The sequence below is a fragment of the Lithobates pipiens genome, unplaced genomic scaffold (assembly GCF_037356315.1).
Source record: "Lithobates pipiens isolate NorthernLeopardFrog02 unplaced genomic scaffold, aLitPip1_a1.2 Scaffold_8, whole genome shotgun sequence".
Taxonomy (NCBI): domain Eukaryota; kingdom Metazoa; phylum Chordata; class Amphibia; order Anura; family Ranidae; genus Lithobates; species Lithobates pipiens.
In genome coordinates, this window is record NW_027507903.1 from 114,255,506 (window position 1) to 114,280,752 (window position 25,247).

At 47.4% G+C, this 25,247-nt stretch overlaps 1 protein-coding gene across 1 annotated transcript in view; it reads right to left on the minus strand.

Moving 5' to 3' along the window:
* Nucleotides 1–25,247, minus strand: part of CYP11A1 (cytochrome P450 family 11 subfamily A member 1) — a 141,322-nt gene that overhangs the window by 65,691 nt on the left and 50,384 nt on the right. The window contains exon 3 of the mRNA XM_077473833.1: nt 16,814–17,013. Coding sequence (XP_077329959.1) covers nt 16,814–17,013 — 200 coding nt within the window. The remainder of the gene's footprint in view (nt 1–16,813; nt 17,014–25,247) is intronic.

The following is a 25,247-nucleotide window of genomic DNA, read 5'->3' on the forward strand; positions in this document are numbered from 1 at the left end:
CTCGTTTGTCTCTCCTGTTGGTACACATGCGAAGGGTCCTGTGGCTCAAAAATTGGGCAGCTGAGCTGTCGTGTAAAAAATATTTGACTGGGTTCCCATTTAAAGGGGAACGCTTATTTGGAGAGGACTTGGATAAATTAGTCCAAAAGATTACAGGGGGTAAATCTACTCTCCTACCAATCAAAAAGAACAAACGTCCATCATTTAGGCATTCTCTTTCTCCTGGAGCATCAAGCTCTAAGTAGTGGCAACGGCCTTCCCAACCCCCCTCTAGAGGAAAGGCCCAAGGTCACGCCCAGGGGCAGAAAAAGACTTGGGGGCAAAAGCCTGCCAAGCAGAGCCCAAAAGCTTCCTTGTGAAGGGGTGCCCCCACTCGGCCGAGTGGGGGGAAGGCTCCTGCAGTTTACAGAAGCCTGGCGGGAAGAGATTCGGGACAAATGGGTAACCTCCTCAATATCTCTGGGCTACAAACTAGAGTTCCAGGAGATTCCACCATCTCGCTTCCTAAGGTCAGGGATCCCCAAAGATCCAGTAAAGCAAGGACTGCTACTTCTGGCCCTAGATCACTTACTATCCCAGGGGGTGATAGTGGAAGTGGACCCAAAAGAAAAGGGTTCAGGGTTTTACTCAAATCTCTTCACCGTTCCAAAGCCAAATGGAGATGTCAGACCTATCCTGGAATTAAAGGATTTGAACCAGTTTTTGCACATTCGGTCTTTCCGAATGCAGTCAATACGCTCTGTGGTATCTTCCCTGCAAGGGGGAGAGTTTATGGCATCAATAGATACCAAGGATGCATATCTTCATGTGCCAATATTTCCCGCACACCAAAAATATCTAAGGTTCGCGGTAGATCAGCGCCATTTTCAATTTGTGGCCCTGCCTTTTGGTCTCGCTACACTTCCTTGAGTCTTCACAAAGATTCTAGACCCTCTCTTAGGCAAACCTAAGAGCTCAGGGCATAACCGTGATAGCTTATCTAGACGATTTGCTACTCATAGAGCAGACAGTAGTGCTCTTGAACCACAGTGTTATCAAAACATTAGAACACCTGAAAAACCTAGGTTGGATTATAAACCTAGAAAAGTCGTCCCTGCAGCCTGCTACCAGATTGGAGCATCTGGGCATGATCATAGGCCATGGCTATAGGGGTTCTGGTTCGCCTAATACTGAGCAGAAGGACTTCCCCCATTCGGCTGTGTATGAGACTGTTAGGGAAAATGGTCGCTTCCTTTGAGGCCGTTCCATTCGCCCAGTTTCACTCAAGGCCTTTGCAGAGATGCATCCTTGCGGCTTGGAACAGGAAGCCCCAGGCCTTGGATCTTCCTATGTGTTTATCCCCAGGGATACACAGGAGTCTCATTTGGTGGTTACAGACCAAGAATCTGCTGAAAGGCAAGACTTTTCTTCCTCTTCCATGGAAGATTGCAACTACAGATGCCAGCCTGACAGGCTGGGGAGCAGTGTTGGAAGAGGTATGCACGCAGGGGAAATGGTCTGCGACCGAAAAACTCCTGCTCATAAATATTCGGGCAGTTTATATGGCCCTCATGGACTGATCCTACAGACTACAGGGTCACCCTGTTTGAATACAGTCCGACAATGCCACAGCTGTAGCTTATATCACCAGAGTGGCACCAAAAGTCTGGATGCACAAAGAGAGGTGAATCGCATACTTGCTTGGGTGGAGAGGCATGTTCCGTGCCTTTCTGCAGTCTTCATTCCAGGAGGGGAAAATTGGCAAGCGGACTTTCTAAGCCGCCATCAGTTGTGCCCAGGAGAATGGACTCTACACCTCAACATATTTCAGACCATATGTCACAAATGGGGCACTCCAGACGTAGATCTGTTTGCGTCCAGATTCAACAGGAAGCTGGACAAGTTTGTGTCAAGGACAAGGGACATACTTGCTCAGGGGTCAGATGCTCTGACAATTCCCTGGGATCGGTACAATCTAATCTATGCCTTCCCATCATACCTGCTTCTGTTGTGGTTCCTGGGAAGAGTCAAGAGGGAAACAAAGTCGGTTCTATTGGTAGCTCCGGCTTGGCCCAGGCGACCTTGGTATGCAGAGATCATGAAAATGGCAGTAAGCAGGATCCTTCCTCTCTGGACAGATCTGCTCTCGCAGGGTCCAATATACCATCCTGCTTTACACAGTCTGAATTTGACAGTTTGGCTGCTGAGACCCACATTCTGAAAGACCATGGACTCTCGGAGTCAGTCCTTTGTACTCTGGTCAATGCCAGAAAGCTGGCCTCCAGGCTTATTTACTACAAAATCTGGAAGGCATATGTTTCCTGGTGTGAACCCAGGGGATGGCATCCTAGAAAGTATGTCGTTAGCAGGATCTTGGCTTTCCTCCAGTCAGGCCTAGAAATTAATTTGGCCGTAAGCACTATCAAGGTTCAGATTTCAGCCTTGCATCACATTCTCTTGTCCGGGCTTTTATTCATGGGGCCATGCGGTTAAAGTCGAGAGTCAAACCCCCGGTATGCCCATGGGATTTGAATTTGGTTCTCTCGGCATTGCAGGGACAACCTTTTGAACCATTGCATCAGGCTTCGTTAGTTCTTTTGACTAAAAAAATTGTCTTCTTGATAGCCATATCCTCGGCTAGAAGAGTGTCAGAGCTAGCAGCTCTTTCAAGCAAGGAACCTTATCTAATTATTCATAATGACCGAGTAGTGATGCGTCCTAATAGGTCTTTTCTACCTAAGGTGGTTTCGGGATTCCATTTGAATCAAGATGTAATCCTACCATCCTTTTTTCCAGATCCGCAGTCCGCGGAAGAAGAGTCTTTGCACACTCTAGATGTGGTAAGGGCAATCAGTATCTATCTCCAGACAACTGCTCAGATAAGAAAGACTGATTGTTTATTTTGCCAGAAGGCCTTAAAAGGGGCCAGGCAGCAACAAAATCCACTCTCTCAAGATGAATTAGACAGGTTATTCTTCAGGCCTATAGTGTAAAGGGGAAGAGTCCTCCTTTTCAAGTGAAGGCGCACTCAACTAGGGCTGTAAGTGCTTCTTGGGCAGTGCATCACCAGGCCTCCCTGGCTCAGATCTGTAAGGCTGCGACTTGGTCATCAGTCCATACATTCACCAGATTTTATCAGGTGGATGTCAGAGGGCAAGAGGATACCGCCTTTGGGCGCAGTGTACTGCAAGCTGCAGTTTAGTTCCTCTGGTCCATGACGGTCTATAATTCTGATCTGTGTCTCCCTTCCCTCAAACTGAGCATTGCTTTGGGACATCCCACTATGTAATGAAGCTCCTGTGTCCCGTGATGTATGATCAAGAAAATAGGATTTTTATATACAGCTTACCTGTAAAATCCTTTTCTTGAGAGTACATCACGGGACACAGAGCTCCCGCCCTTCTTGGGTTTTACGTGGTTTCTTTTACAGGTAAGCTGTATATAAAAATCCTATTTTAGTGCAGGAACTGTTCTAAACACGGGCAATACGCACCACTTTACAGGCATACTATAGTCACCCCCAGGTCCGATATTTAAAGGAATATTTCACTTTTATTTTTTCACTTTAAGCATTATTAAAATTACTGCTCCCGAAAAAACGTCTGTTTTTAAAACTTTTTTTGCATTGATACATGTCTCCTGGGGCAGGACCCGGGTCCCCAAACACTTTTTAGGACAATTACTTGCACATTAGCCTTTAAAATTCACACTTTTTACTTGTCATTGACACAGGGGCAGATCTGGGAGGGGGGCAATAGGGCAATTGCCCCCTCCGAGAATGCGGGTGATCGGGCAGTCAGCTCCGCGGGTGACAGCCCGCGGGCGGTTCCGCGGGGGTCATTCTGGGCGGCGGATCCGTGTCTGACAGCTCGTGAGCGGTTCCGCGGGTGTTGTTCCGGGCGGGCAGCTCAGCGGGTGACAGCGCGGGGGCGGGTGAGGTTGGGACAGCTGGGCAGCTCAGTGTTTGAGCAGGGGAGCAGGGAGATGACATCATCTCTCACTTCCCTGCAGTTCCGTCCTCACTGTGCGGGAAGCAGTGGGAAGCAGAGAGATTACATTATCTCTCTGCTGCCTAATTTCACTCTGGGAACAATCCGCAACGTGTGGCAGGCGACATGGCAAGTGACAATCTGCAACGTGTGGCAGGCGACATGGCAAGTGACAATCTGCAATGTGTGGCAGGCTTAGTGGCAAGTGGCAATCCGCAATGTGTGGCAGGCTACGTGGCAAGTGACAATCAGCAATATGTGGCAGGCTATGTGGCAAGTGACAATCCGCAATGTGTGGCAGGCTACGTGGCAAGTGACAATCCGCAATGTGTGGCAGGTGACGTGGCAAGTGACAATGCGCAATGTGTGGCAGGCTACGTGGCAAGTGACAATCCGCAACGTGTGGCAGGCTACGTGGCAAGTGACAATCCGCAACGTGTGGCAGGCCATGTGGCAAGTGACAATCCACAATGTGTGGCAGGTGACGTGGCAAGTGACAATCCACAATGTGTGGCATGTGACGTGGCAAGTGACAATACGCATTTGGTGACAAGTGACAATGTGCAGTGTTTGGCAAGTGACGTGGAAAGTGACACCCTCAGGGCTCCCACTGATTCTGCATTATGGTGAGTTGAACCATTTATTTTTATATTACAATGTAATAATAGAAATAATACGCTTCAATCATCCTGACACCATAACAACCATGGTGCCGTGATGATTGAAGCGCCAATACCAGCCATTTCCCTGATAAATTGCCCCCAAAAAAACATAGTTTCTAGCAGTGCCCCTCCCGAGACTAGGCTCTGATTCCGCCCCTGCATTGACATGGTATTGATAAGCTAAGGGAAGTTCCCAAAACAATGTAAACATATTGGATACATTTTATAGCAGATATGGCACCCTTGCCCTAAACAGGGCTGCTAGAAAATGCAAAGCATTCACTAAAGGGCAGCAGACCTCCTGTGATCAGAATTAGGGATGAGCCGAACACCCCCGGTTCGGTTTACAACACACCATGCGAACGGACCGAATGTTTGCGCAAACATTCAAGCACCGTTAAAGTCTATGGAGCCCGAACGTGAAAAATCAAGAGTCTGAGCCGTCTGGAAGGGTGTCCCTGATGGGGATGGGTGCTGCATGTGGTCTGACCCCAGAGGGTCGGGTCCCTGGTCTTCTGGCCTAGATTGGGGTAGCTCTAGCTCCGGACAGTTTTTCAGGAGAGAACACTGGGTCCTCTTCTGCATGCAGGGGAGGAACCCTTAGTATCTGAATGTAATTAGGAAGGAGTGATGGGAGCGATGGTGGTGGCTGATGGTAAAGGGCTCTCACCAAGCTCCCTGAACGTCATGCCTTCCTGACTGGAGTGGGGGCTGCTATGGTCTGGGCTGTTGGTCAGGGTTGGTCCTGAAAGCCTATGGTGTATGTGCCCTTGGAGTGACAGTTCAGGGGTGCTGAAAAATCCCTATGAGTGAGGGTCACTTTGATTTGAGGCACCACGGTCACTGTACCATATACACGCTTTTTTAGCACTTGCCTCCTGGGCTGGGCCTTTTGGCTCGGACCAGAGGAATTTTTTATTCCTGACTGGAGGGCCTGGCCATTGTGTTGCACAATGGCCACCTTTTCACTTTTCTCTCCACTTATTCCTCCCTCACTTTATTTTTATTTACTCCTCTGTCGCTTTTTGTATTTTTATGTTGTACACTGCACGTGTGACGAGTAGGGTAGCAAACTAGCAGGTCCTCGGGCCTGACCTGAAAGTCTTGGGAGGAGGTGGACATGGCCTTCTGGCTGAGTCCATCCTCTCTCTCATGGGGTCTCCCTTAAGGGGAGCCCTACCTGGAACTTGGGTGGGTCTGTTTTGGCAGACCTTCCAGAGAAAGGGGTCTGTCTGGTTTTGGCCAGATGGACCATGTTTTAAGTATCTTTGTCCCTGTCAGAAGCCTAACACCTCCACGGGGATTCAGGGCAAGGCCCTCTGATTTCAGAGAGCTTGTGTACCCATTGCACTTTTTTGTGTTTCACTCTTTGTGTGTGCACATTTATTTGCTACTAGGTGAAGTTTTTGAGTGTGTTTCACACGCCATGGGCTTTAAAAAAAAAAAAAATTGATTTTGATTTAAAGCAGCTGTGCAAAGTAAAGGAAAACATGGCCCATTGGGGGTACTTGAGGACTGAGGTTGAGAACCACTGAAGTATTATGATTGGTTTGTGCAAAGGTTATAGCATCTACAAACAATTTTTTACATTTTTTACTAGTAATGGAGGCGATCAGTGACTTATAGCGGGACTGCGATATTGCGGCGAACAAATCGGAAACCGACACAAATACAGTGATTAGTGATAAAAAATATGCACTGTCACTGTACTAATGACACTGGCTGGGAAGGGGGTTAACATTAGAGGCAATTAAAGGGTTAATAGTATACCTAGCATGTAGTTTCTCACTGACTACTATGCATGTAGCCTTATTACACTTGGAGTCTGGGTTCTACCCTTGGTTAGGATCACCTCCCCATTTTATACACTTCGTGTGGCTATGTTTTCGATTCTCCTTGGTATAATGGTCTATATCGAATATACTTTACCACCCAAGAGTTTTTCAACTCATTCATTTTACACATATGGTTGAAGACATTTCTATTACTAATTGTTACTCATGGAGATCCTTTCCCTCTTGGGGGCACCACGTGTGCCCGCCCCCATGTCCCGGTTCTTGCCACCTCAGTACCCGCAACAGACCAATCCAGTGGTCCCTTTTCCATCACACCACATGCCTCTCCCATCTAATGTTGTGTAAGTGGGACTGTTTATTCCTCCCCCTCTTATTCAATATATCCTGTTTGAGCCATGCACTTGACCCATTGTTATTATGCTCTTTTTAGACATACTAAGGCATCCACTCCTGATGAGTGGTTTCAACCACGAAACGCATCAAGATAAATGGGATGCAAACATAATTTCTTGATCATACATCACGGGACACAGGAGCTTCATTACATAGTGGGTTATATAGGCACCTCTGGTGATTGGACACTGGTTAACTCCCAATTAAGGAGAATTCCTCCCCTATATAACCCCTCCCATATGGGAGGCACCTCAGTTTTTTCGCCAGTGTCTAAGGTGGTTGGTCACGTAAGACATGTGCTATGAAGAAAGCTCTGTGCAGGTCCCTGCGGGGGCCTAAGGGCTATGATAACCGCATCCATATCTCGGGCCGATATTTTAACTCCCAAGATGGTATGGTACCCGGGCCTCGTCATCCGAAGAAACAAGGTTTTGCCTGTAAGTCCTCTCCTATTGGAAGCCTGGGCTCTGGGAAAACCAGACTTGGTGTACTATTTACATAGTGGCACGAAAGTTTCTGGCAGAGTCTTTTACAAGGTCCAGGTAAGAGGTTCCTCTGAGAAGGAACCCAAAAAATCCTAAAGGTTGGCACAACTCCGCCCGCTGTGATGGGTGAAGGCTGGGATCTGTCTGTTTTCAGCGATTCCTGCAGCGAGGACAGGTAAGAGAAGTTAATCCTATATAAATTATATATTATGGATTTCTTCATTTGAGTAGTTGTATGTCTTACCTGGTTTCCACCACTAGAGGGAGTAAGCGCAGCCTGATGCATACTTGCATGCCTTTCAGATACACACGCTCAGTGGAGCCTGGTTCTTCCAGATGACTCACGTCTCCACTGCAATCTCTGCCACAATAAAGGTAAAACAGGGGTCCCACGTAGTCTAGGGGTCCCGCGCGGCTCCGTTGGTGATCCTCTTCCCCCCTGGACGACCGACAGTCCTCGTGCACGCGTGCATGCGCGCTGAGCGTGCTCCCATGCTAATGGAGGGGGGGGTGTGGTTGCGAGCCATGCACGTCGGCGTGCACGGCGCTGTACTGCGCAGGCGCCAAGCGGCAATTTTAAAAAGCCCAGAGCGCCAGGGGGCTGTAAGTGGAAGACACAGGAGCTGTGGGCAATAAGCATCCTAAGGGATTGGATCCAGGCAAACCTAAGACACCTACTCAGCATCAGGTTGTGCAGTTTAAGCATATAAAGCATATATATTTATTGTGAGACTTGGAGCACAACAGTGATTGCGCTTTGTACTAGTACCTCTTTGCTTTGCTTTGTAGCTTAGGACTATGTCTCCTCGTAAGAGGGTCTCAGGGGGAGGTAACAAGGGCACTGGTAAATCACCGCCTAGGTCTAGGGGTTCTAAAAATGCCTGCAGATTACCATCCCCCCCTGCAAGACTGGAGCCAGCCTCGCAGGATGAGTCAGTGCCCCTGTCAGGTTTTGCAGCCTCTCCTAATGTTTCAGCCCCGGTATATGTCACTGAAGACTCCCTTAAGGCTACATTGGAGGGTTTTGAAGGGAGAATCATGAATTTTATTTCAGCTTCCCTAAAAGATAGCAGAAAAAGGGGTAGATCCCCTCCCTCTGCTGAGATTCCTCTTTCAGGTGACACCTCTGACAATGAGGAGAGATCCCTATCTTGGGACAGGGAACATGAGCAGTCGGATGAATCAGAGGAAGAGGAGAGAGTCCCCTCCTCCCAGGCGCTCAGAAAACAGGTGCAGTATTATACTGAGTTGGTGTGTACCACATTCAGAATGCCGCTGCTGAGGTCGCCACATCCTCTGTTTCTTCACTGGGGGTCAGGAAAATCCCACAGACTACCTTTTCCTTTCCAATTCATCCCTTAATGGATGAATTGTTGTATGAGGATTGGGGACATCCCGATAAACTGTTTTCTCCTCCTCAAAAGGTTTTCTATGCTTTATCCTCAGGAGGAAAGTTTCACCAAGAAATGGGGGGTCCCATCTGTCGATACGGCTGTTTCTTGTGTGAATAGAAACCTGACCTGTCCTTTGGATAATGCTCAGGTATTTAAGGATCCAACTGATAAGAAGCTGGAAACATTATTGAAAGCCTCCTTTTCCATGACTGGCGCTGTAGTGCAACCTACAGTCGCAGCTGTAGGGTTGTGTCAGTTCCTCAAGGAACAAGTTAAAGTGTAAGTAAACCCATGGATTTACACAGTTAAAAAAAAAGGCATGCCGGGAATGCTAACTGCACATTGGCTGTGCTCTCAGCCAAACGATCAAACCATCCAATGGCTGGTGTCATATCGAATCACATGTGCAGCACCATAGCAGTTGAAGATTAAATAGAGGCAAAGATGGCAGCTTCCTTGGCTGAAAACGATAGGGGAGTTTACATCCACTTTAAGCAGATGCTTGGCCTTCTTCCCAGTGAGGAAGTGGAGAATTATGCAGAAATACCTCAAATTCTGTGTTTTATGATTGATGCGATTTTGGATTCTGTCCAACAAGCATCTTGTTTGTCTCTCCTGTTGGTACACATGCGAAGGGCCTTATGGCTAAAAAATTGGGCAGCTGAGCTATCATGCAAGAAGCATTTGATTGGGTTCCCGTTTAAAGGGGAACGTTTATTTGGAGAAGAATTAGACAAATTCGTCCAAAAAATTTCAGGGGGTAAATCTACTCTCCTTTCAATCAAAATGAGCAAACGTCCATCATTTAGGCTTTCTCTCTCTCCCGGAGCATCAAGCCCTAAGCAGTGGCGATGGCCTTCCCAACCTCCCTCTACAGGAAAGGCTCAAGGCCGGGCCCAGGGGCAGAAAAAGGCTTGGGGGCGAAAGCCTGCCAAGCAGAGCCCAAAAGCTTCCTTGTGAAGGGGTGCCCCCGCTCGGCCGAGTGGGGGGAAGGCTCCTGCGGGATCTCTGGGCTACAAGCTAGAGTTTCAGGAGATTCCACCTTCTCGCTTCCTAAGGTCAAGGATCCCCAAAGATCCAGTAAAGCAAAGACCGCTATTTCTGGCCTTAGATCACTTACTATCCCAGGGGGTGATAGTGGAAGTGGACCCAAAAGAACAGGGTTCAGGCTTTTACTCAAATCTCTTCACCAATCCAAAGCCAAATGGAGGGGTCACACCTATCCTGGATCTGAAGGATCTGAACCTGTTTTTACGCATCCGGTCCTTCCGAATGCAGTCAATACGCTCTGTGGTCTCCTCCCTGCAAGGGGGAGAGTTTATGGCATCAATAGATATCAAGGATGCATATCTTCATGTGCCAATTTTTCCCGCACACCAAAAGTATCTAAGGAAAATGACGCGAGATCGGCGCCATTTTCAATTTGTGGCCTTGCCGTTCAGTCTCGCTACGGCTCCTCGAGTCTTCAGAAAGATTCTAGACCCTCTCTTGGCAAACCTAAGTGCTCAGGGTATAGCCGTCATGGCTTATCTAGACGATTTGCTTCTCATAGAGAAAACAGTAGCGTTCCTGAACCACAGTGTTACCAGGACGCTAGAACACCTGGAACGCCTAGGTTGGATTATAAACCTAGAAAAGTCGTCCCTACAGCCTGCTACCAGGTTGGAGTATCTGGGCATGGTCATCGACACCGCTCAGGACGGGGTGTTTCTACCAAGGCCAAAAGCCTTGGCTATAGGGGGTCTGCTGCGCCTAATTCTGGGCAGAAGATCTTCCCCCATTCGGTTGTGCATGAGACTGTTAGGAAAAATGGTCACCTCCTTCGAGGCCATTCTATTCGCCCAGTTCCACTCAAGGCCTCTGCAAAGATGCATCCTTGCGGCTTGGAACAGGAAGCCCCAGGCCTTGGATCTTCCTATGTGTCTATCCCCAGGGTCACGCAAGAGTCTCGTTTGGTGGTTACAAACCGAGAATCTGCTGAAAGGCAAAACTTTTCTTCCTCTTCCATGGAAGATTATAACCACAGATGCCAGCCTGACAGGCTGGGGAGCAGTGTTGGAGGAGATGTGCTCGCAGGGGAAATGGTCTGCGATCGAGAAGCTATTGCCTATAAATGTCTTGGAGATCCGGGCATTTTATATGGCTCTCATAAACTGGTCTTACAGACTACGGGGTCTCCCTGTTCGGGTCCAGTCCGACAATGCCACAGCAGGGGCCTATATCAATCACCAGGGTGGCACCAGGAGTCTGGTTGCTCAAAGAGAGGTGAATCGCATACTTGCCTGGGCAGAAAGGCATGTTCCATGCCTTTCTGCAGTCTTTTTTCCAGGAGTGGAAAATTGGCAGGCGGATTTTCTGAGCCGCCAGCAGTTGTGCCCAGGAGAATGGGCTTTGCACCCCGAAGTGTTTCGGAACATATGTCGCAGGTGGGGTACTCCAGACGTAGATCTGTTTGCGTCCAGATTCAACAGAAAGCTGGACAAATTTGTGTCAAGGACAAGAGATGAACTTGCTCAGGGGTCAGATGCTCTGACAGTTCCCTGGAATCAGTACAATCTGATTTATGCATTCCCACCGTACCCGCTTCTGTCACGGTTCCTGGGAAGAGTCAAGAGGGAAACAAAGTAGGTTCTTTTGGTAGCCCCGGCTTGGCCCAGACGACCTTGGTACGCAGAGATCATGAAGTTGGCAGTAGGCAGGCCGTGGATACTCCCTCTCCGGCCAGATCTGCTTTCGCAGGGTCCAATTTACCATCCTGCTTTACACAGTCTGAGTTTGACGGTTTGGCTGCTGAGACCCACATTCTGAGGGATCGTGGGCTTTCGGGGCCAGTCCTTTCTACTCTGGTCAATGCCAGAAAGCCAGCCTCCAAGCTTATTTACTACAAAATCTGGAAGGCATATGTTTCCTGGTGTGAACCCAGAGGATGGCATCTGTAGCAGAGCGTCCCAGAGAGAGCCAGGAAAAGTCCTGTTCGGGGTTTATACGTCTCCCAGGCTCCTCTCGTACACATTCAGAAATCTGTGATCCATGATCCAGTTCGGGTCTTGGTCCTCTTCCCCAGGCTAATTAAAGCTCACCTGAGCAGACAGCCTTTGCTCTCTGCCTGGGACATACATACAAAGTTGGTCTGTGAAGAGAGTAAAGTTGGTAAAAGCTGTTAAGCAGTTTTTGTAGAGACTGACAAGTGTTAGGCTTGTTCAGCCTGGTAGTGAGGGCCTGCAGATTGTACATTTATTGCCGAGACACGGCTAGGATTTGTCTTTTGCTATTTTGTCCTTTATTTTGTTTTCTGGAACACTGTACAGCACCTGTATTTGGACTTGTATATAACACAAATAAACACAGCACTGTTTGTCACTTCATCTCTGGATTTGGTATCTGTGCCTGAGAAACTGCTCATCCCAGGAAGCTTTATACCTGCTACCTGTACCCCAGGTTACACATCCTAGAAAGTATGTCATTAGCAGGATCTTGGCTTTCCTCCAGTCAGGCCTAGAATTGAATTTGGCCGTAAGCACTATCAAGGTGCAGATTTCGGCCTTGTCAGTGTTTTTCCAGAAGCCACTTGCATCACATTCCCTTGTGCGGGCTTTCATCCAGGGGGCTATGCGGATAAGGCCGCCAGTCAAACCTCCGACATGCCCATGGGATCTGAATTTGGTTCTCTCGGCTTTGCAGGGGCAACCATTTGAACCTTTGCATCAGGCTTCATTAGTTCTTTTGACTAAAAAATTGGTTTTCTTGATAGCCATATCCTCGGCTAGAAGAGTGTCAGAACTAGCAGCTCTCTCCAGCAAGGAACCTTATCTAATTATTCATAAGGACCGGGTGGTAATGCGTCCCAACAGGTCCTTTCTGCCTAAGATGGTTTCAGGATTCCATTTGAATCAAGACGTAATCCTACCATCCTTTTTTCCAGACCCACAGTCCACAGAAGAAGAATCTTTGCACACTTTAGATGTGGTAAGGGCAATCAGTATCTATCTTCAGGCAACTGCTCAGATAAGAAAAACTGATTGCTTATTTATTTTGGCGGAAGGCCCTAGGAAGGGCCAGGCGGCATCAAAATCCACTCTCTCAAGGTGGATTTGGTTATTTCTCAGGCCTATAGTGTAAAGGGGAAGATCCCTCCTTTTCAAGTGAAAGCCCACTCAACGAGGGCTATAGGTGCTTCTTGGGCAGTGCATCACCAGGCCTCCCTGGCTCAGATCTGTAAGGCTGCAACTTGGTCATCAGTTCACACATTCACCAGATTTTATCAGGTGGATGTCAGAGGGCAAGAGGATACCGCCTTTGGGCGCAGTGTACTGCAGGCTGCAGTTTAGATCCTCCGGTCCTTGGCGGTCTATAATTCTGATCTGTGTCTCCCTCCCCTCAAACTGAGCATTGCTTTGGGACATCCCACTATAGGATTTTTAATATACAGCTTACCTGTAAAATCCTTTTCTTGAAAGTACATCATGGGACACAGGGCTCCCGCCCCTCTTGGGTTTTACGTGGTTTCTTATTGCTTTGCTACAAAACTGAGGTGCCTCCCATATGGGAGGGGTTATATAGGGGAGGAATTCTCCTTAATTGGGGGTTAACCAGTGTCCAATCACCAGAGGTGCCTATATAACCCACTATGTAATGAAGCTCCTCTGTCCCGTGATGTACTTTCAAGAAAAGGATTTTACAGGTAGGCTGTATATAAAAAATCCTATTATCAACACCACTAATTATTTAGGTTGTATCACAAAACAATTTTAGATATGTTATACAAAAATATACAACTTGAAATTGTATTTACTAGAACAAGGACTGGTTAATGGGATGGACTGTTCCAATATTCAAGCATATATGAATATGTAATGTACTTATGTTATGTGTATATATATATATATATATATATATATATATATATATATATATATATATATATGAAATTGAATTTTTTTACATTTTTATTGTAATGTGCCATGTTTAGAAATCAGAATAATAATAATCTGTACTTGATATTTGATCACTTGCCTCATATAAAGTCCCAAATCCCCCCTTCTATTCCACGTGTAGGGCAGCCCTTTAATTTTAATGGGCTGATCTATGCTCTAGAAATGCAGAAGAAAGTCCCTAACACGTTTTCAAAACCACACTGTTCCACAGCACGTCAGAAGATGTGTGAGGGTGTCATTAACAATTGATGGCATTGCTGTGTATCTGCTAAAAGGCAGCACATTTCTGGGGTGTCAGTAATGCGATTTTACATGCGTTCCCGACACACACAAATGGGAATGTAGACTAAATGTCTCAGTCACATTGGTGGTCAGTATAAATCTTCTCATTACATTGGTGCTTGGTACACAATCCTTTCACTAGTGGCCAGTGTAAATTCCTCCTTACATTGGTGGTTACTGTGAATGCTTCCATTACATTGGTGGTCAGTGTTTAAACTCCTCTTCATAATTGGGAGTCGGTATAAAAAAAAAAAAAAAATCAGCATTGCCATTGCTTACACACTCCCCTCTCCCCAGCACTGCCACTGATCCCAGGAGTTCTAGGATCCCTAGGTGTTTTCTGTCTATTGATGGGTCTCCTCACCACCCAAGTCTACAGTGTGCAGGAGGAGATGATGTGCTGTAACCTCTAGCAACTAACCAATGAGCTGTAATGTGTGCTGTAACCTCTAGCAACTGGTCAGTAAGTGCTAATGATACACTGTAACCTCTGGTAACCAAGCACAATTGTTGCCTGATCTTATTCAGTAAAACTGATTTTGAGTCTAGCTGCTATTTATTGTATGTCTCAGATCAGATGGAGAGCGAAATTGCAAGAAAATGTTTGCTCAGGGTCCAATTAATATTAAAGGTGGCCCTGTCTCCAGGTAAGGGGGAATTTTCTAATAGGGAAACAGCTTAGGGGACAATTGTCTAAAAGGGAAATATCCCTTACTTTTTAAGATGACTTATTCAGGATTTGGGAAAGGAGATAAAGGGAATTTTCCTCAATGGTATGTAGCACTACCCCGGAAGGAGCTGATGGTTAGATTTGGGCTTACCGTTACCTTCTGTTCCACTCGCTTCACGTCTAGGGGTGTCCCGTGGTAGATGGCCCAGTAACTTGAGAGACTGACAACAGATCCACTTGAATGGATTTTATTTGCAAAAACGTAAACAATGAACAGTCTCTTAAATTGGGATCAGAGGGTTGGAAAGGAAGTTCAGGTACTCTTAATGTCAAAGTCAAAATGTTGAAGAACTTGCTTACTTTGACTTCATCCAGAGAATAGTCATTCGCAACTGGATGTTCACTGAAGTTGGACAGTCCTCTCACAAGGCCTAGCAGCCAACAAGGTGCTTACTCAGGAACAAGTCTCTGCCACAGACGTTGTTGTAGAACATACAAGATAATGTCTCTGCCACAGACGTTGTAGAACACTTAGGGAAACTAAACTTGTAGAACACTCGTGTGATACCTGGATCTTTCAGCCAGCTTGGCGATATCCACGAGACCGGATTCTCTTGGGTACTTCAGCCCTTCCAAGCTCTTACTAAGAAACCAACCCGTACGTGGTCTTCTTCTGAAGAGTCCTCCCCTGGAATGCTTGAAGTCACTGGGTCTCTCCCAAACCAGAGACGGCACCCAACCACCTCAGAATCCTCCTTTAGTTTCCTCACCTCGGGCTAGCCAGCCCCGAGACATCAAGATTGGGTGGATCCGCACCCCAGGCCATAGCCTTCCTGGGGGCTGGTCAGGAGGACCAGAACCATGAAGTCAGTACATCATTCTGGACCGGAACCCCGAACCATGGGACGTCCGCATCTTAAATACCCTCTCCCAGAAAGCACAGTAAGAGCGCTACTCCCACTGGGCGGGCTCCGAGAGAGAGTAACTTAAGCACCTAACCAGACCATAGTTCCATGCCTGCCAGAAGAGACAGTGCCCCCTATGGCCAGGCTGAACATCTCACAGTCCAGTCAGACTGATGCTGAAGTCCAAATTTAGACAATTGTACCCAAACCAAACTGCAGTTTAGGTATAACCTTAACTTTGAAAAACGCATAGGGTGTGCTCTTCAGGAGCCGCCACTACAGGTATAAAAAATAAATAAAAATATCTGGCAGGGGTTGTTACCCTTCCCCTCCCATCCAAAAAGTTTTGGCTATACTGTACATAAACTTTAACTCTACAGTGGTTGTATTCCCTTGCCTCACATCAAAACATTTTACCAAGTATATTGTAGCGATTTCATAATTACACTTATTGGTATAACTATTAGTAGAGAAGGTGGTGCTATTCCACACTCCTATACTATTAATATGTATAAGTTATGTGACATCTCTGGCCAATGCAATGCTTCAGTTAACCACCTGAGGTCCGGGCCTTAGCCGAATGACGGCTACAGCGCGGACCTCAAGGGCTGGCAGCGTGAGGAGAAAAAAAAGCAGATCACCAGCTTATGTTGCAGGGACATCAGTCCCGAAGAGGAAGGAGACACATCTGCCTCCTCTGTGCCAACAGTACCCCCTGTCAGTGCCACCTGCCATTGCCACCTGCCAGTGCCCACAGTGCCCATTAATGCCACCTATCAATGCCCTGAGTGCCACCTGTCAATGCCCATGAGTGCCAACTATCAATGCCCACGAGAGCCACCTATCAATGCCCCCCAGTGGTGCTAATCAGTGCCACCTAGCAGTGCTGCCTATCAGTGTAACCAATCAGCGCCCATTATTGCCATCCATCAATGCCCATCACTGCCACCTATTGGTGCCCACCAGTGCTGCCTCATCAGCGTACATCAATAAAGGAGAAAAATTACCTGTATGCAAAATTTTATAACAAAATATATAAATTTATTTTTTAAAAATGCAGTCTCTTTAAATTTGTTTAACAAAAAATAAAACCCACAGAAGTGATCAAATACCACCAAAAGAAAGCTCTATTTGTGGGAAAAAATTATAAAAATGTAATTTGGGTACAGTGTAGCATGACTGCGCAATTGTAATTCAAAGTACATCAGCGCTGAAAGCTGAAAATTGGTCTGGACAGGAGGTGGGTTTAAGTGCCCAGTAAGCAAGTGGTTAATATCTACCAATAATAAATATTAACACAGATTTTAAATTTTTTTATACTTACATTCCAATGCAAATCTAAAGAGCTCATCACTCAAATCAGCTGTCCATTTTCCCCGACCACTCCTCTCCACTTGAGTGTAAACCCTGCGAACAAAGTCTTGCCCAACACTGTCCAGAAGAGGCAAGAAACGATTCATCCCCGCCACTGACAAGACTTCTCGATTCAGTGTGAGCCGGTGACAGCGCCAATCCTCTCCACTCCTGAAAGGCCATGAGAAGTAGGTTAAAGGGATCTGCGAGTATAAAATGATCATGCCATTTGTACAGTGCTGCAGTAGTGCAAGAAGGCTTTTAAAGCTCATTTGAAGTCTTACTTTAAAAAAATAAATAAAAATGATACGGTCAGGCTGCATGCCAAATAAAAAATAGAACATGGTCCTATTTTTTTTTCACTGTGCTTGTGCTTTAAGTTTTTTTTTTTTATATACCTACTGTTGCAGACTCATAACTTACTAAGATGTTGCATGGTGCACGTGCCAGATAAATAGCATGACATCATGTGCTCCATCTCGCATACACAATAGACCCATATTGTGCATGAACACCAGAAAATTTCTAAATGGTGGCATGGGGGTGATGTCACAGTCTAGTCTGCAGTCTTTTGCTTTTAAAAATCTTACCTCCTTGCTACAGTGATTCTGCTAGATCTGTAATGCCCTGTACACACGGACGGACATTCCGTCAGATTTTTTCCAACGGATTTTGGTCCAAACTTGTCTTGCATACACACGGTCGCACAAAGTTGTCGGAAAATCCGATCGTTCAGAACGAGGTGACGTAAAACAGTACGTCGGGACTATAAAGCGGCCAGTAGCCAATAGTTTTCATCTCGTAATTTATTCTGAGCATGCGTGGCACTTTGTGCGTAGGATTTGTTTACACGCAAACGGAATTTAAAGGATCAGATTTTGTTGTTGGAAAATTTTAGATCCAGATCTCAAACTTTGTGTGTCAGAAATTCAGACGGAAAAAGTCCGGTGGAGCCCACACACCACAATCCCGACAACACAATCCGATTGCACATTTTCCATTGGAAATTCCAACCGTGTGTACTTCCATTCACATGTGCTACTGGCTTCTGTGTTCAGCTATGTGCATCACCTGCTCTAATGTGGATTAAGTGCCGGTTCAAAACAGTGCATGGTGCAAGATGGCATCAGATTCGCACTGCACTGCAAATCACATGCAATGTGATAATATGACTGATATCGCATTCGGTCGCAACTCATACACCCATGCATTCCAATTCATGTCTGAACTGTCAGTTCACAGTGAGATATGTGAGATATGTGAGCTGAAATAGAGTGTCATTAACAAGGACGCTCCCGCAAATGGCACTGTGAACAGCTGTGCAATGCAGGAACCCTCAGTGGATGCAGGGTTCCCGCATTGCACAAGTGTGAACCAAGCCTTATACCCCATTCCCTTCTATCATTTCCTGGCCCACCCCCAGTATATATACCGTGTTTATCGACGTATAACACCCACCCTAACTTTAAGAGGGAAGTTTCAGGAAAAAAAGAATCTTTCCACAGACCCCCTGCACAGTACACAGACCCCTTTCATTATAAAGCCCCCCCCCCCCCGCATTGTAAATCAAAGCTTCTAAATACCTCAGTTTCGTGGACCCGGTCATGTGACTGCTCTTCTCTGATGTTTCATTGACGGTCATGTAAGCGCTATCCTCCTCCAATCAAAAGCTACATTCGAGGAGGAGGCGTGGCAAGAGGGGGAGAGCGGCCAGAAAGAGCAGCGTTAATTGAGGTATTTAGAGGCTTTGATTTACATTGAGAGTGACACAGGAGGAGCAGTGTATGAGAAAAGGCTGGTAGTAATGTTTTCGTTACTTTAAAGTATACTGACAGTGCTGTTCCAGTCCCAGGAGAGGCAGGGCAGTGGCCTGACACCCCCCCCCCCCCCCCAATGTGTGGCACCTGGGGCGGACCGCCCGATCCCCACCCCCCCTGCACATGCAGGTGCTGTTTACCATCTATTTTCAGGGGAAAAAGGTGCATGTTATATGCCGAAAATGATATATTATAGAGCTGCACGATTAATCGTTAAAGAATCGAGAGCATAATTCAGCCTCCTTTAAGATTTTAAAACAGCATTTTCTGATTCAGTGCAGAGAGTTCTCTGCTCACAGATGACAGCTGTCAAAGCAACAAAAAAAAAAAAAACGGGCAGCCTGCCAAGTTTATCACAAAATCGCTTAGGCGGAGATAAAGAGAAACATTTTAACATTTTGTTCTTATATCAAAGGGATGAACTTCAGTCTGTAAATTAGGTAATTTTAAGGTCAGTTTGTTGCTTACAAGTTACAATCAGTATTTTCTGCTAGAATTCTGCATTAATGAATAAAAAAATAAAAAATAGTAAAGTTATCCCAATTTTTTTTGTATAATGTGAAAGATGATGATGATGTTACACAATGAGAATCATGCTCTTTATTCTAAGCAAAAAAAAATAGTGATTCTCATTTTAGCCAGAATCGTGCAATATATATCTATATTACATATATATCCCCTCACATTTTTTGTAAATTTTGTAATTTTATTATATCATTTCACGTGACGACTAGGGATAAGCCCGGTGTTCGATTCAAACCCATGTTTGAATCGAACATCGGCCGTTTGTCAAAACCAGAACTTTGTGGGCCGTTCGCATCAAATTCATGTGATACGAACGGCCCACAATGCACTGCGCCAGTCGCAGTGCATTGCTGGCTGATGATTGGCCAAGCATGCACTGTGACCCCGCATGCTTGGCCAATCACAGCGCCGGCAGCGAAGAGAGCCATAATTGGTCACAGGTTGGATGCCTTTGGCCAATTATAGCTCAGGGGGTTTAGTACACGCCCCACACTATATAAGGCCACCAGTGCGGCGGCCTTGTGTAATGTGTTACGGCGTTCATAGAGAGAAGGATAGGCAGGGACAGTGTCAGCTGTACTTTACTTCTTTAGATAGCGCTGTTGCAGTGAGTGTAGTGTTCAGGGAGAGAGCAGGATAGGCAGGGACAGTGTCAGCTTTGCTTTGCTTCCTAACCCAGAGCTGTTACAGTGGGTGTAGTGTGCCTCCTGCACAGCATACACCCGAATGTACCCCCCCCCCCCTCATTGCTGGTGTTGTGTAGTTGATTTGTGCAACACAGGCATCTGCCTAATATTCAGCCAGTGTAGTGTGCCTCCTGCACAGCATACACCTGAATCTACCCCCTCGTTGCTGGTGTTGTGTAGTTCATTTGTGCAACACAGGCATCTGCCTAACATTAACATAACCTATTTTGGGTGTGGGGTTCCCCTTAATAGCCATACAAGACCCAAAGGGGCTGGTAATGGGCTGGGCTGGGGGGTGATGGGGTAGCCATGCCATTTTTTCTCAAATATTTTCATCCATATTGCCAGGACAAGACATTACATTAAAGCCGCAAGCAGTTTTAAATGGCTTTTTTTCCTTTACAAATGTCATTTTGTGCAGGGACTGTTCTAAACATGGGAAACACATGCCACTTCACAGGCATACTTTAGACACCCCCCAGGTACGATATTTAAAAGAATATTTCATTTTTTTTTCACTTCATGCATCATTAAAACTTCAGTTTTTAAAACTTTTTTGCATTGATACATGTGCCCTGGGGCAGGACCCAGGTCCCCAAACCCTTTTTAGAACAATAACATGCATATTGGCCGTTATAATTAGCACTTTAGATTTCAAACGTTCGCATCCATTGTGATTAATAGGGTTCTAACGTTTGTGCGAACTTTCGGTCCGTTCGCAGGTTCTGGTGCGAACCGAACTGGGGGTGTTCGGCTCATCCCTAGTGACAACACTGATGAAATTACATGACAAGGTAGCCAGATACCTTACTACACCAATCCATACATGTACACCCCTTTTATACCTTATTCTATAAAAAATTACACAGACACCTGCTGGATGTAAATGGCCTTTCAGGCCTTTATTTAAACAATAAACCAAACTAAACTTTCTTCTTTAAAACTTCTGTAACCATTTTATTTTACCATATATTTTCCTGTAACCAAAACCAGCTCATCAGATAAACAGTTGTTGATCCCTGACGACCCCATTTTTCTTGAGCCTGTAATCCCAACTTTTTATGGCATTCGTCCCCAGCCGCCAACTTGCCTCGGGGACTTACCAATTGACCACAGACCCCCAACTTATTAGCCCGTCAGTCTGGCCAGCCGCCAGACCACCCGGGAGGACTCCATACCCATGATGGGTCCTAACTTTTCCAAAACCTAATTTGGAACAGATAAATTGCATACCAGCCGTCAAGGACCCTACCGCCACTCGTACACATGTATACCCCATAGCCAACCAACCCTCCCCATTAAAGGGCGGGCGGGCGGGAACGTTCCTCCTGACCTGCTGCTCCAGACTGCTAACCTTCCTAGACTCACGTGCCTTCACATCAACTCTACTCCACCCCCTCTTACACCATCCTCCAATCAGGTAAGCCTTGTAACTTTCTTAACCCCTCGTACCATTCCCCTGCGTAAGCCTTGCACCCTGTCATGTATGTCCTACGCTTACGTTGCACTACAGCTACGTACATGTCTCTATTACACTTTGCTACAATATAAAGTAGTGAGTGTACAGCTTATATAACAGTGTAAATTTGCTGTCCCCGCAAAATAACTCAACACGCAGCCACTAATGTCTAAACCGATATCAACAAGAGTGCGTACACCCCTAAGTGAAAATGTCCACATTGGGCCTGAAGTGTCAATATTTTGTGTGGCCACCATTATTTTCCAGCACTGCCTTAACCTTCTTGGGCATGGAGTTCACCAGAGCTTCACAGACCACTAGGGATGAGCTTTGTGTTCGAGTCGAACATACGTTTGACTCGAACATCGGCTGTTCGCCCGTTCGGCGAATTCCGAACGTTATGGGCCGTTCGTGCCAAATTCGTGTGGCGCTCACGGCCCACAATGCACTGCATCATCGCAGTGCATTGCTGGCTCATGATTGGCCAAGCATGCACTGTGACCCCGCATGCTTGGCCAATCACAGCACCAGCAGCGAGGAGAGCCATGATTGGCCACAGGCAGGATGCCTGTGGCCAATCATAGCTCAGGCTGTGTAGTACACGCCCCACACTATATAAGGCCGCCAGCGCGGCGGCCTAGTGTAGTGTGTTGGCGTCTGAAGCAGTTAGTGGGTGTTCTGTGTACCTTCAACACAGTACACACCGATCGTTTTCGGCCGATTTTTGATCTTGCTGTTGTGTAGTGGTTGTTGTCTGTGTGCCCTGACCGCAGTATACACCGCTATATTCACCTCACCTATATAGCTAGTGATCTATCTTTTATAATAGCGCTTGCAGTCAGTGTTGTTAGGAGCTTGTGCGTGCTGTCTGCGTGCTCTGTACCCAGTACACACCGCTATATCCACCTACATAGCTCTTATCTATTTGAGCCCACTTGCCATCTGCAGGAGTTATTGGAAGTTGTGTGTGCCTCCAGCACAGCACAGTATACATCTGTATATACCCCTTTATCTCTGGTGTTCTATAAAAAAGGCATCTGCAGGAGTTAGTGGGTTTTTTGTGCCTCCAGCACAATATACACCTGTATCTACCCTTTATTGCTGTTCTCTAATAGAGCCATCTGCAGGGCTTAGTGGGTGTTGTGTGACTCCATTACACTGCTGTTTTACCCAACTCCCTTCAGGCCATTACCATGTCTGGAAGGCCAGCAAGGAGAGGCAGACAGGCGCGAGCCGATAAAAGAGGGCAAGCAGGCTCTGTGTCTAGAGACAACAGTGCTGGTCGTGGACGCGGTGCATTGTCATCAGCACGTGGCCATGGGACACGCTTGTCCTTCTTTTAGGCAGCTGGACATGTTGAACCGCAACATGCCAACGACTTGGTAGAGTGGATGACCAAGCCCTCTTCATCCTCCTCATCCTCTCTCACCCAGTCTCAGGGTACTAGCAAAGCAGCTGCCAACGCATCGTCTTCCCTCCTCTCAATGTCATCATCAGTGACTCCTTCCCTAGACCCACCACGTCCTCCTGAGGAGTCTCCTGAACTCTTTGAGCACAGTGTTGGGTACATGCTCCAGGAGGATGCCCAGTGTTTTGTGGGCTCTGATGATGACACTCAGCTAGAGGAAGGCAGTAGCGTGAGCGCAGAGAGAGGGGATGCTCAAGAAGGACAGCAATCTGGCAGTCATGTTCCACAAGCTGCAGCATACTGCCAGGTTTGCTACAGCGATGAAGAGGGAGGGGATGATGAGGGCACTGACTCCACATGGGTGCCTGGAAGAAGAGAGGAGGAGGAGGCACATGTCCAACGAGGCAGGATGCCCTCCGGGGGCCAGCTTAGGGGCAGTACACCGACTGAATCACACCGCAGAGCTCCGCCTGTGCAGGGCGCTGCCTCTGCGCGTTATTCTAAAAGTTCTTTGGTGTGGGCCTTTTTTGAGACGAGTGCATCAGATCGCACCGCTGCTATTTGCAACATATGTCTCAAGCGTATCTCCCGTAGCCAAAACATCAGCCGCTTGGGCACCACATGCTTGACCAGACATATGTTGACCTGCCATGCAGCTCGTTGGCAAGCGTACCTCAAAGACCCACACCAAAGAACAAAGCGGACCTCTCCTTGCTCCTCATCAGCTGGCATCTCCAACCCCACTAGACCTTCAGTCCTCTCTGAAACCTGCTCTGAGAGGAATGAAGGTGTAGAATTAGGTGTGTCACAGCCAAGTGCTTCCGGGAACTCTGCTAGCGGTACACCCACGTCCGATTATAGCAGGCAAATGTCCCTGCCCCAGCTGCTGGACCGGCGAAAGAAGTTCACTCCCAGCCATCCACATGCCCAGCGGTTGAATGCTAGCTTGGCTAAATTGCTAGCACTTCAACTGCTGCCTTTTCAGTTGGTAGACTCGGCCCCCTTCCGTGAGTTTGTACAATGTGCGGTTCCTCAGTGGCAGGTCCCCAAACGCCACTTTTTCTCACGGAAGGCGATTCCGGCTCTCTACCGGCATGTGGAAGGCAATGTCCTTGCCTCGCTGGACAGGGCGGTCAGTGATAAGGTGCATATTACCGCTGACTCATGGTCCAGCAGGCATGGACAGGGACGTTACCTGTCTTTCACGGCCCATTTGGTCACTCTTCTGGCAGCTGGGAAGGATGCAGGACAAGGTGCAGTAGTGTTGGTGGTTGTTCCACCACCACGCCTCCAAAATGCTACTATTGGTTGTGACACACCTCTCTCCTCCACCCCCTCCTCTTCTTCTTCCTCCATGGCCTCTTCCAGTGCTCTGTCCTCAGAACCAGCGGTGCTTCGTAGGCGTTCCAGGGGCTACGCAAGTACGCAGGCAAAACGATGCCATGCCGTGCTTGCGCTGGTTTGTTTGGGGGACAGGAGCCACACTGGGGCGGATGTTTTGTCAGCTCTGCAGGGGCAGGCCGAGAGGTGGTTGACGCCATGCCAGCTTAAGCCAGGAATGGTGGTTTGTGACAATGGCACCAACCTCCTCTCCGCCCTCTGACAGGGACAACTGACCCATGTACCCTGTGTAGCTCATGTCCTTAACCTGGTGGTGCAGCGGTTCTTAGGCAGGTACCCCGGCTTACAGGATGTCCTGAAGCAGGCCAGGAAAGTCTGTGTGCATTTCCGCCGATCATTTAATGCCTGTGCTCGGCTGGCTGAGCTCCAAAAGGAGTTGAACCTGCCCAAGAACCGCCTTATATGTGACATGCCCACCATGTGGAACTCAACGTTGGCCATGCTGCAGCGGCTGCACATGCAGCTGAGGGCCATCAATGAGTACCTGTGCGACTACGGCACCAGGACAGGGTCAGGGGAGCTCGGTTTTTTCTCACCACGCCAGTGGGGCATAATCAGGGATGCATGCACTGTCCTGTCACCGTTTGAGGAGGCCACAAGGATGGTGAGCAGTGACAGTGCATGCATCAGTGACACTGTACCTCTTGTCCACCTCTTGGAGCATACGCTGCGTGGAATAATGGACAGGGCACTTGAGGCAGAACAGAGGCAGGAAGAGGAGGACTTCCTTGCCTCTCAAGGCCCCTTTATCCAGACAGTGTTCCTGCTGTGCCACCCATCACACAGGAAGAGGATGAGGAGGAGGAAGAGGAGGAGAAGGATGATTGTGTCAGCATGGAGGTGGAGGCTGGCACTCAGCATCAGCAGCAGCAGCAGCAGCAGCAGTCTTGTAGGGATGATTTACAGTCCCAAGAAACACGTGGACTTGTATGTGGCTGGGAGGAGGTAGCTGCGGATCATGTTGTCCTTAGTGACCCAGAGGACTCCGGACCGAATGCCTCAGCTAACCTACGCTGCATGGCCTCCCTGATCCTGCAAAGCCTGCGGAAGGATCCTCGTATTCTTTGGATCAAGGAGAGGGACCATTACTGGCTGGCCACTCTCCTTGA